At 54.1% G+C, this 11,123-nt stretch overlaps 1 protein-coding gene across 1 annotated transcript in view; it reads left to right on the forward strand.

Annotated features, from left to right (window-relative positions):
- Positions 1–8,391, forward strand: part of ARHGEF19 (Rho guanine nucleotide exchange factor 19) — a 10,286-nt gene extending 1,895 nt beyond the window's left edge. Inside the window, exons 5-15 of the mRNA XM_024749727.1 lie at positions 1–246; positions 1,067–1,227; positions 1,332–1,484; positions 1,712–1,841; positions 1,987–2,061; positions 2,236–2,325; positions 2,502–2,662; positions 4,596–4,754; positions 5,073–5,152; positions 6,762–6,866; positions 7,329–8,391. The exon at positions 1–246 is cut by the window's left edge and continues 17 nt beyond it. Coding sequence (XP_024605495.1) covers positions 1–246; positions 1,067–1,227; positions 1,332–1,484; positions 1,712–1,841; positions 1,987–2,061; positions 2,236–2,325; positions 2,502–2,662; positions 4,596–4,754; positions 5,073–5,152; positions 6,762–6,866; positions 7,329–7,486 — 1,518 coding nt within the window. The 3' untranslated portion in view covers positions 7,487–8,391. The remainder of the gene's footprint in view (positions 247–1,066; positions 1,228–1,331; positions 1,485–1,711; positions 1,842–1,986; positions 2,062–2,235; positions 2,326–2,501; positions 2,663–4,595; positions 4,755–5,072; positions 5,153–6,761; positions 6,867–7,328) is intronic.
- The last annotated feature ends 2,732 nt before the right edge of the window (positions 8,392–11,123 follow it).

Raw genomic sequence — 11,123 nt, forward strand, 5'->3', positions numbered from 1 at the left:
TATAGCGACGTGGCCAGCGCCCGCGAACTGCGGCGGCAGCAGCGCGAGGAGGAGGGTCCGGGGGACGAGGCCGAGGGCGCGGAGGAGGGGCCCGGGCCGCCGCGCGCCAACCTCTCCCCGAGCAGCTCCTTCCGGGCGCAGCGCTCGGCGCGAGGCTCCACCTTCTCGCTGTGGCAAGACATCCCCGACGTGCGCGGCAGCGGCGTCCTGGCTACTCTGAGCCTGCGCGACTGTAAACTGCAGGAGGTGGGCGCCGGGACCCGGCGGGCGGGGCCGGCGGGACTGCCAGCCGTGGGAGGCGGTCCTGGGGCCCAAAGAGGCCGGGGCAACATAAGGGGCGGGGTCCGGAGTAGGTGGTCCGCGGACTCTGCGGCGACGCGGGCCGCAGGGGTACCCGGCCAGCGGGACTACAAACTGCAGGAGGTGGGCATGGGATCCAGCGGGGAAAGAGGGGCCACAAAAGAGGGGCTGTCAATGGGGAAGATGGGTCTAGAACACGACAAGGTGAGGCTGGATGCAAGCGAGGACGCAGGAGCCCTGGAGTCAAAGACGAGTGGGGAAGCTCGATGGAGGGGCGGTGTCAACGGGGCAAGGCCTAGGATAGGGCAGGGCCAGAGGAAGGGCGGAATCTGGCTGGGCCTTATGACAGAGAACACTGAAAGCGGGGACTGGGATGGGGGAGCCATGCAGAGCGCAAAACGCAAGGTGCGCGCAGGACCTAGCGAGAAGAGCAGGGGCGGGGTCGGCGGGAGGGCGGGGCTAATGGGAGGGCGCACCAGGGAGGGGCAGGGCCATCAGAAGACTAGGGCCCGGCTGGATGGGCGGAGCTAGGGGCGCAAACCAGGGCTGCAGTAGGGTTTGGACAATCGCAAGAAGCAGGAGGCGTGTCTCCGAACCCCATCTGGCGCCAGATCCTGGGTGAGGCTAGAGAAGGGGAGGCGACACGCGAGTGCAGCTACGTCTAAGGAGGTGGTGTCCAGGACTTGGGGTGTGCGTGGTGGGCGAAACGGTCGCATTCAGCGTGGGCTGGTTCCGCCTTTTCAATCCTGCGTCCGCCCTCACTCAGGCCAAATTTGAGCTGATTACGTCCGAGGCCTCATACATCCACAGCCTGTCGGTGGCCGTGGGCCACTTCTTAGGCTCGGCCGAGCTGAGTGAGTGTCTGGGGGTGCAGGACAAGCAGTGGCTGTTCTCCAAACTGCCCGAGGTCAAGAGCACCAGCGAGAGGTGAGGGACTGGTCTGGCCTCGCCGGGAGTCAGGGACCGAGCCTGGGCTCCCATATCTGGGGTCTCATCCTGGCGCTGGCCCTGACCCCTCTCTGACCTTTCAGGTTCCTACAGGACCTGGAGCAGCGGTTGGAGGCCGATGTCCTGCGCTTCAGCGTGTGCGATATTGTGTCGTACCACTGTCCGGCCTTCCGCCGCGTCTACCTGCCCTATGTCACCAACCAGGCCTATCAGGAGCGCACCTACCAGCGGCTGCTGTAGGGCTGGGGGCTCTGAAAGGGGAGGTGGGGGAGGATAGGGGAGTCTCAGGCAGCAGTAGGCGCAGAGGACTGGGTGAGGGAGGGTGACCTGGGAGGGGAGGGGTACCTGAGAAGGGCTCTCTCCTGAGAACGCACCTCAAGGACAGATGGGGTGGCTGGAGTCGTGGATCCAGGAGTTCAGGGTCACCTGTGATCGCAGACCCTCCCCTCTCCCCATTTTCCAGCCTGGAGAACCCCAAGTTCCCCAGCATCCTGGCTCGCCTGGAGGAGTCTCCCGTGTGCCAGCGTCTGCCCCTCACCTCCTTCCTCATCCTGCCGTTTCAGAGGATCACCCGCCTCAAGATGCTGGTGGAGGTACCTAGAGGGCACCAGGCTGTGGGGAGGGCTGGGTGGGGGAGATGCTGCTGTGCCCTCCGCAGCCCCTTCCGGGCCCCCACAGCTGGGCAGGGTCACTGGGAGAGGTCACAGCCTGCCTCACTGTGCTGACCCCGCCCTCCAGAACATCCTGAAACGGACAGCACAGGGTTCAGAAGACGAAGACATGGCCACCAAGGCCTTCAATGCACTCAAGGAGGTGAGCTCGGCAGGGCGGGGGATGTCTGGCTTCCAAGGGCCTCCCCGGAATCCCTGTGTGCCTCTAAAGGAGCCCCAGCCTTCAGAGTCTCTGGTCCCCAGGTGGGAGCCTGAGGCTGGGCTCTGGGAGCCGGGGTAGGGGGCGCTGCAGGTGACCCACCTCTGGTCTCCCCAGCTGGTGCAAGAGTGCAATGCCAGTGTGCAGTCCATGAAGAGGACGGAGGAGCTCATCCATCTGAGCAAGAAGATCCACTTTGAGGGCAAGGTGCGTGACCTCAGCCGATAGGATGGGGCACGCGAAGGGGCAGCCCTGTCTCCTCCTTCCCTGGGGGCTGCAAGCCAGTTCATCACTGTCCAGCCCTCCCATCCCTTGCCCTGTGCTCTCTGCCCCGCCGCCCCCGGCCTGACCTGGGCTCCCGCTTGCCTCCTCTATCCTCCCAGATCTTCCCGCTGATCTCGCAGGCCCGCTGGCTGGTTCGGCACGGGGAGCTGGTGGAGCTGGCCCCGCTGCCCGCAGCACCCCCTGCCAAGCTGAAGCTATCCAGCAAGGCGGTCTACCTGCACCTCTTCAACGACTGCCTGCTGCTCTCCCGGAGGAAGGAGTGAGTCGGGGTGGGGGTGGGTGTAGATGAGCGTGGAGCTCTCTTCTTCCCCGCCAATGGGCTCACAGTCAGTCCATCTGACAGGCTGTGCTCCCAGGGCTCCCTGAGCCTTGGAGGTTCCCCTAGGAAAGGCAGAGCTAGGGCAAGTCCGTCTTCTGGACCTGAGAATCAAGGGCTGAACTGTGTGCCAAGAACTTTGAAGCTGCTCTGAGCTTAAGCTAATTGGAGCAGAGATTAAAAGCACAACCCTAGAGTCCCAGTCTCCCCTGAGTCATAATGACAATCAACATTTACTGAGCGTGTATTCTGTTCCAGGCGTGCTATGTGGATTGTTCCCTTCAATCCTCTAGTCATCTTCCTGAGAAGTAGTCTCCCTTGTTTTTCTCAAGATCATGGAGCTAGTAAGTGCAGGAGCCAGGAGGAGGCCAGGTCTGTCTGATGCCAGATCGCAGGCTCTTAACTATTGTACTATCCTGTCTTCCATATGTAAAATAGAAGGGAGATTCAATGTGATAATATGTGAAGAGTTTAGCAGAGTGCCTGCTACATAATGAACATTCACTCAGTATTAGCCTTGATTATTATAAGTTTGGGATGAGGGAGAGACTTCTGGAATGAAGTAAGCCTTAAGGCTGGATGGGACATCTTATGCCATGAAAAGGATGGACATCCTATGCCGTGAAAAGAGTTCATTGCTGATTTACTCATTCATTCAATGAAGCATCACTGAATCCCTATTCTATACTGGGCCCTCCAAAGTGTGTAGGAGCTCTCAGACCAGTGAAAATACATCCTGATAACCACCTGTTCAGGGTTTTGATGGAAGGGGGTAGTATACTGTAGTATCCCCTGGTGTGGGGTGAGAATCAGTAAAGTTTCACAGAGGAAGGAACATCTGAGTTGGGTTTTGAAGGATAAGTAGGAGTTTTTCAGGTAGAGGAATTTGGGGGGATATAGCCAAGTCACAGAAGGGTACAAGAGCAGGGTATGTTTGGGAGACGATGAAGCCTAGTATGGCTGGATTTATAGAGGGGAAGGGCAGGAGAAGGAAGTTGGGATGTTGAAAGTCATGGCAGGGAGGCTAGACTTTCTGAAGGCAGTAGGGAACATGGGGAGTTAAGCAGAGGCGTGATATTTACTCCTGGCCAATTTGGAGAATGGGCTGGAAGGGCAGAGAGCAGAAGCTCTTGTAACTGCCCAAATGAGAGTAGATGCTCCAGAAGTGGTAATGGGCTTGGGGATAACTGGATTCTGGGGACAATAAGGAGATAGACAGATAGGACACAGCTACTGGTTGGGTGTCGGGGGAGAGGGAGGAAAGAGGTGAGAATGAGGACTGAGTCTCTTTTTGGGCAACTTGGTGGGGTCTTTCACTGGAATGGGGAACAGTGAAGGGACCTGGTTTGGGGTAGGAGATACTGGTTTTGTTTAGATGGGTTGAGATGAAGGAATTTATGGAACATCCTTGACCCACCCACCCACGCATCCTTCCCACAAGGGTTTATCAGGCCCAAACAGTGGGCCTGGCAGTGTTCGGCGCTGGGATACAGCGGCAAACGAGACAAAGTTCAGCTTCTCTACCAGTTAGAGAGTCAGACACGAAAACAGTCCATAGATCTCATCATGGGAGCTGCCCAGTTGGTTCTTTGGAGCAGAGCCTCCAGGAAGAGGTTCAGAGAGAAGTGGAAAGTGTGCCTGGGGGCCAGGGACTGGTCTCCATCACCTTCCACCTCTGTCAGTGAGCCAGCACGAATGGAGCCCCCGTTCCTTTTAGGGACTTTGCTGGCTGCCAGGGCAGCGGTGCCCTGTGCAGCCAAGTTTCTTTGAGGAGGGTCCTAGAGGGACAGGTGACCCCTTCTCCTCTCTTGACATCAGAACTCACCTCGTCCTGAGGGTGGGGGCCAGTCTGACCTCGCCTCCTCTGGTCCTGCAGGCTGGGGAAATTCGCCGTCTTTGTACACGCCAGGATGGCTGAGCTGCAGGTGAAGGACCTGAGTCTGAAGCTCCAGGGTGTCCCTGGCCATGTGTTCCTCCTTCAACTCCTCCATGGGCAGCACACGAAGCACCAGTTCCTGCTGAGGGCCCGGACAGAGTGAGTGGGCTTGGGTGTGGGGAGGGGACCCCCCGGCAGGCACAAGGCCTTTATCTCTGGCTTCAGGATGGTGGCGTAAGGCTGGACATGGGCAGAGCTGGCATCCAGGGTGTCCTGCACCTGTTCTGTTCTTATGCTCAGAGCTGGGTGGGCACCGGCTTGGGAACAGGGCCGTGGGTGGGCCCTGGGGTAGAGAAGACCTGATCCTGGGTCCCAGGTCTGGACATCGTACCCAGTTCTCCCACCTCCGGTTTCACCACCCTGGCCCTGGGAGACTGCACTCTGCATATTGTGACAACTCAACCCCCCTTTCCCTAGAAGCGAGAAGCAGCGGTGGATCTCAGCCATGTGCCCCTCTACCCCCCAGGAGGACAGGGAGGTCATCAGTGAGGGGGAAGGTAACAGCCTGCCCCCTACCCCCACTGGAGCCACATTCCCTGGGCTGGGTACCTCATTGCTCTCCCCTTTCCTCCAGCCCCGGGTGTCCTGTCGCCAGCGGGGCTAGTGCGAAGAGAGATCAACTGGCCTGGGGCAGGCAGGGGCAGCTCTGTGAAAGCTTGAAGGATGGGTAGGCTTGACATAGGACAGACCAACCTCCACGTGCACAGGTAGCACCCTGGAGATGACATAGCCTTTTACATCCTCCCACTTTGTCCCCATTTTACAAGTTAGAAAACAGATTCAGAAAGGTAAAATGACTTGTCCAAGTTCAGCTAGTAAGTGGCAGAGCTGGGACTGGAACCCAGGTCTGTCTCTAGCGTTGCATCAGTTGCAAAGAGGACGGAAACCAGAGTGGCTGGGGCGTGGGGGTGGGGGTGGTAGGATGGGGGATCTCCTCTGTTGAGCCAGAGGCTTCTCTGGGTGTGAAATGAGGCTGGTAAGCTAGGGTGCCGCCCGGTCATAGGGCATCTTGGGTAGTGGGTACCAGGTGGCTTTGGAAGGTTTCTGAGAGAGGATGTTAAGGCTAAGCTAATGAAGGGGAAGGTAGGGGACTCCTTTCCACCCAGTACCTTCCACGCGCCAGGGTGCTAGGGGCTTTGTATACGCCTTTATTTTATTTAATCCTCACGACGATCCTATTAGTCATTAGTCAGAAATCCTATTCATTTTTCCCCTCTGAGAAAACTGAGACCCAGGAATGTTAGGTAACCTGCAAGGTCATACAGCCAATAAGCTGGTCTGGCCCCAAGGCCTGTGGTTTTCCCGATACTCCCAGCCCACCTAGTGTGGTAGAAGCGGCTGAGGGCCTGGACTGGAGCTGATTCTCTGACTTGAGCTAGAGGTCCTGTTTGGGTTGGAGGGTAAACTTCCCACTCCAAAGAGGTGGTCAGGGAAGGCCCCTGAAGGATGGGGAGGGGCAGCCATGAAAAGATCTGGGGAAAATCATTCCTGGAAGGCGGAACAGCCAGTGCAAAGGCCCTGAAGGAGGAGGGAGCCTAGAGTGTTTGAGGAACAGCAGGGTGACAAGTGTGGCTGAGCTTCATGAGCGAAGAGAGAGGGGAAGATGAGGGAGATGAGGAGGTTAACAAGGGGGGGGCCACACCAGACTGTGTAGGGCTTTGTAGGCTGTGGGGAGGACTTTGGATTTTATTCTAAGAGGAGCGGGAAGCCCTGGAGGATTATAAATGGGGGAGTGATGTGGCTTGAATCTCAGCTGAGAAGGAGGGACTGGAGGGAACACCAGAGTAGCATGAGGGGACATACAAAGGGACCATTACTCTTTTGTGGGGGCTTTGTGGGGGCAGTTAGACCAGGAAGTCAGGAACAAAGTATTGAATTGAGCTGGGAAGATGAGAGCCCAGGCACAGAAGCAGTATCGAAGCTGGGAGAGACCGGATTCACCTAGAACTTGTGTTTAGGGTCAGAGAAAAGAGTGGCCAGGGTGGACAGAGGAAAAGCAGCAGTAGAGACTACCCTCCCAGCCCTTATTTGCTCCTGCTGCCTCTCCCTGCCTCCCCCTGCCCCATCCTACCCTGGGGACTCCCTCACTCTTCCTTGGGCTCTCAGACCGCCCCCAGGTTCAGTGTGTCAGGACATACAAGGCACTGCAGCCAGACGAGCTGACCTTGGAGAAGACTGACATCCTGGCAGTGAGAACCCGGACCAGTGATGGTGAGAGAGGCCTCCTGGGAAGGCCGCCCTGATGGGGCTTCGGTGGGCAGGAAGTAGCTAGGTAGCTAAGACTGCACAGGAAAAAGGTTATGCAAGTGTTGATCAACCACAGCATTCAAGAATCGAGTTAAAAAAATAAATAAATAAAATAAATTTTAAAAAAAAGAATCAAGTTAGACAAGAGGAGGAACTTCCTGCTTGCAAAGATTAGGATTGAGAGTAACTGATGAGGGAGAGTGGGAAACCCCTTCTCAGAGGATGTCAGGAAAAACAGGTCAGAAGCTCATCTACAAGTCTGCTAGAGGCATGCTCCTTCCTGGAGCTGGGGGATGCTGAGATGATGTCACCTCGGCCCCAGGGCTGCAGCTGAGGCTTGTATCAGGGCCTAGGTGTTTCCTCGCAGACCTAGCCCAGGTGTTCCTTCGATGCCACTGATGCAACTCCTGGCCTATGTGCCCTTAGGCTGGCTGGAGGGGGTCCGCCTGGCAGATGGTGAGAAAGGGTGGGTGCCCCAGGCCTACGTGGAAGAGATCAGCAGCCTCAGTGCCCGCCTCCGAAACCTCCGGGAAAATAAGCGGATCACAAGTGCCACCAGCAAACTGGGGGAGCCCCCCGTGTGATGGGCAGCCATGGCCTGGGACACCTGCTCCACGCCCGGCTCCTGGACAGGTCTGGAGGGGGCCTGCAGTGTCTCCATGCCCCAAGATGCTGGCACTGGGACTTCTGTTCCGAGACCTGGCGTTGAGAGTACAGGCTGGACACAGGAGGGGCTCTCCCCTGTCATACTACTCAGTGTCCACAATTCAGGGACGAGGGTAGTTTCTTCCTCTGGCTTGGGGGCCACAACTTGTGACCTCTGATATCTGGCAAGGGCTGGGGCCCTCTCCCTTTCCTGCCCTCGACACTGCCTGACTCTTGGTCCCTCTGGCAGGGACCTGGCTGGCAATGGCTCTGGTGCTGCTGGGTGCTGGGACCTGTACATGTATATATATCTGGAGTCTTCTGGCCTGAGCCTGTGTGGGCCCTGGTTGCTGTGACCTGTCTGTAAATAAAGTCCCATAATGCCTTTGCTTGGAGTCTGTGAGCCTTTTGGTGCTGCCTCCACCCCAGCCCTATTTCCCCAGCTAAAGATCAGGAGGGTCTCTGGCTGCCTCCCACTGGGCATTGGCCCTTCTGTAGAGTTTACCTCTTAACCAGAGGAGGGTGAGAGAGGGACTCTATATCAGTTAGACTGCTTTGGGCCGCAATTAACAAAATATCAGATTCAAACAGTCTTAAATATTAAAGAGAATATATTAGTTCTTGGATTTTTTTCTTACAGCTTCTTTAACAAATTATCACAAACTAGATGACTTAAAACAACAGAAATTTATTCTATCGCAACTCTGACCAGAAGTCTGAAATCAGTATCATTGAGCCAAAATCCGGGTGTCGGCCGGGCTGTGCTCTGTCTTGTAGAGGAGATGTGCTCTAGGGGAGAATTGTTCCTGGCCTCTTCCAGCTTCTGGTGGCTGCCAGCATTCTATGGCTTGTGGCCGCATCACTCTACTCTCTGCCTCTGCGGTCACATTGCCTTCTTTGTGTGTCTGTCTAATCTCCCTCTGCCTCCCTCCTATAAGAATACATATGGTTGGGGCATCCCTGGTGGCGCAGTGGTTAAGAATCTGCCTGCCAATGCAGGGGACATGGCTTCGAGCCCTGGTCCAGGAAGATCCCACGTGCAGCTAAGCCCGTGTGCCACAACTACTGAGCCTGCGCTCTAGAGCCTGCGAGCCACAACTACTGAAGCCCATGAGCCTAGAGCCCATGCTTGGCAACAAGAGAAGCCACTGCAATGAGAAGCCTGGTCACTGCAACAAAGAGTAGCCCCTGCTCGCCGCAACTGGAGAAAACCTGTGCGCAGCGGCAAAGACCCAACACAGCCAAAAATAAAATAAATTAATTAAAAAAAAAAATAAAAGAATACATGTGGTTGCATTTGGGGCACACCCAGATAATCTCCCCATCCTATAATCCTTAATTTAAATCCCATCTGCAAAGAACCCCCCTCCCCTGCCTTTGTCCTATAAGATAACATTCACAGGTTCCAGGGATTAGAATGTGGATATCTTTTGGGGGGGAGCATTTCTCAGCCAACTGAGAAGTGTAGTGGCAGGATGGGCTTCAGGCAAGGCTTGATCCAGTGGCTCATTGATGTCACTGACAACCCAGCTTTTTCCATTTCTCTACTCTGTTGTCCCTATAATTGGCTTCATCCTAAGGCTTCCAGGGGCTTCTTCATTTACATCCAAAATGGAGGAAGAGAATTGTCTTTGTCCTAGCATTCCCTGTCAAAGTCCTGGGATGTTTTAGACCTGCTTGGGTCACATTGCTACCTCTGGGCTGATCACGGTGGCCGAGGAATGGTGTGTGCTAATAGACCTAGCCTAAGTCATGTGCTTTATCTCTGGAACCAGGTTATATTCTCTGGAACCCCAATGGATCCCCAAGTGGCATCTGATGGCTGCTGCAAAGGAGGAGTAGGTGCTAGGGAGGCCAATATTCACTGAAACCCAAGTCACCCAAGAGAGTGGAAGGACCTGGGAATAATGAGCTTGGAGATGTGTACACACCTGAGGGGATAGGAGCATCCTTCCTCTCTCAAGAGGAGGTCATGGGGCAAAGGAAACAAATGAGTTAGGGTGGTCTGAGAGGGCAAACATAGGCAGACGGGAAGAAGCTCAGACCCATGAAGAAGGCTTTGGGAATGACTTTCTAACATGAGATGGTGCAGGGAAGGTGGAATGTATGGGCTAAGGGGACAGACATATTTGAATTTGAATGCTGGTTCATACATTTATATCCTGTATGATTTTTTTATTTTTTGGGCCACATTGGGAGTGCAGAGTCTTAACCACTGGACTGCCGGGGAAGTCCCCCGTATGATTTTTTTTTAATTAATTAATTAATTAATTTTTGGCTGCGTTGGGTCTTCGTTGCTGCGCGCGGGCTTTCTCTAGTTGCGGTGAGCGGGGGCAACTCTTCGTTGCGGTGCGCGGGCTTCTCATTGCGGCGGCTTCTCTTGTTACTTTTACTTTGGAATAATTTTAGGTTTACAGAAACGTTGCAGGATTATACAGAGTTCTGTATACTCCTTATGCAGTTTCCCCTAACGGTAACATCTTATGTGACCATGGAACAGTTGTCAAAACTAAGAAACCAACGCTGGTACATGACTATTAACTGAACTCTAGATTTTCTTCCGATCTCACCAGTTTTTCCACTAATGTCCTTATTTTTGTTCCACGAGCCAGTCCATGTTCCCACATTGCATGCAGTTGTCACGTCTCCTTAGACACCTCTAGTCTGTGACCGTTTCTTAGTCTTTCCTTGTTTTTCATGACCTTGACAATTTTGAGGAGTTCGGGTCAGTATTTTGTTAGACTGTCCCTCTGTTTGGGTTTGTGTGATGCTCGTGACTGGGCAGGAGTTGTGGGTTTGGGGAAAGAAGACCACAGAGGTGAAGCGCCCTTCTTGTCACATCATCCCAGGAGGCACATAATGTCCCCATGACTTATTATTGGTTGTGTTAACCTTGATTACATGGTTGAGTTTGGTGTCTGCCAGCCTTTTCCACTGTGAAGTAACCATTTTCTCCTTTTCACAGTCTGTTATTTGAAGCAAGTGGAGCCCACACTCAAGTTGGGGGGAAGCCATACTCCACCTCCTGGAAGCTATATCTACATATATTCTTTTGAATTCTTCTGTTAGGAAGATTTTTCCTCCTCCCACCTCCCCCTCCCCCCATTTATTTCTATCAGCATGGACCCATGCCTTTATCTATCTTATTCTTTGGGTTATAATTCAATACTAAGTTATATATTTTATTGTTCAGATTGTTCCAGCTTTGGCCATTGGGAACTCTGTCAGATGAGCTCCTGTGTCTGTGATATCCCCCATCCTTTTTTTTTTCTTTTTGAGCATTTCCTTACTTTCTGGCACACGATGCTCCAGGTTCATGTTGTATTTTCCCTTTTCTCAGCACCAGAATCAGCCACTTCTCTAAGGAGCATGGTTCCTTTTACTGAAGGGTGGTGTTTAGGAACTAAGATCTGGGCACTGGATGTGCTCACTGCTATTGAGGTGTCACTGTTTCTAGGCCCTTTCATCAGACAGAGGTAGGAAAAAAAAAAAAAAAAAAATATATATATATATAACATAACTGAATTGCTGTGCTGTACACCTGAAACTAACATGATACTATAAATCAACTATACT

The sequence above is a fragment of the Neophocaena asiaeorientalis genome, unplaced genomic scaffold, assembly GCF_003031525.2.
Source record: "Neophocaena asiaeorientalis asiaeorientalis breed wild unplaced genomic scaffold, Neophocaena_asiaeorientalis_V1.1 scaffold275, whole genome shotgun sequence".
NCBI lineage: Eukaryota > Metazoa > Chordata > Mammalia > Artiodactyla > Phocoenidae > Neophocaena > Neophocaena asiaeorientalis.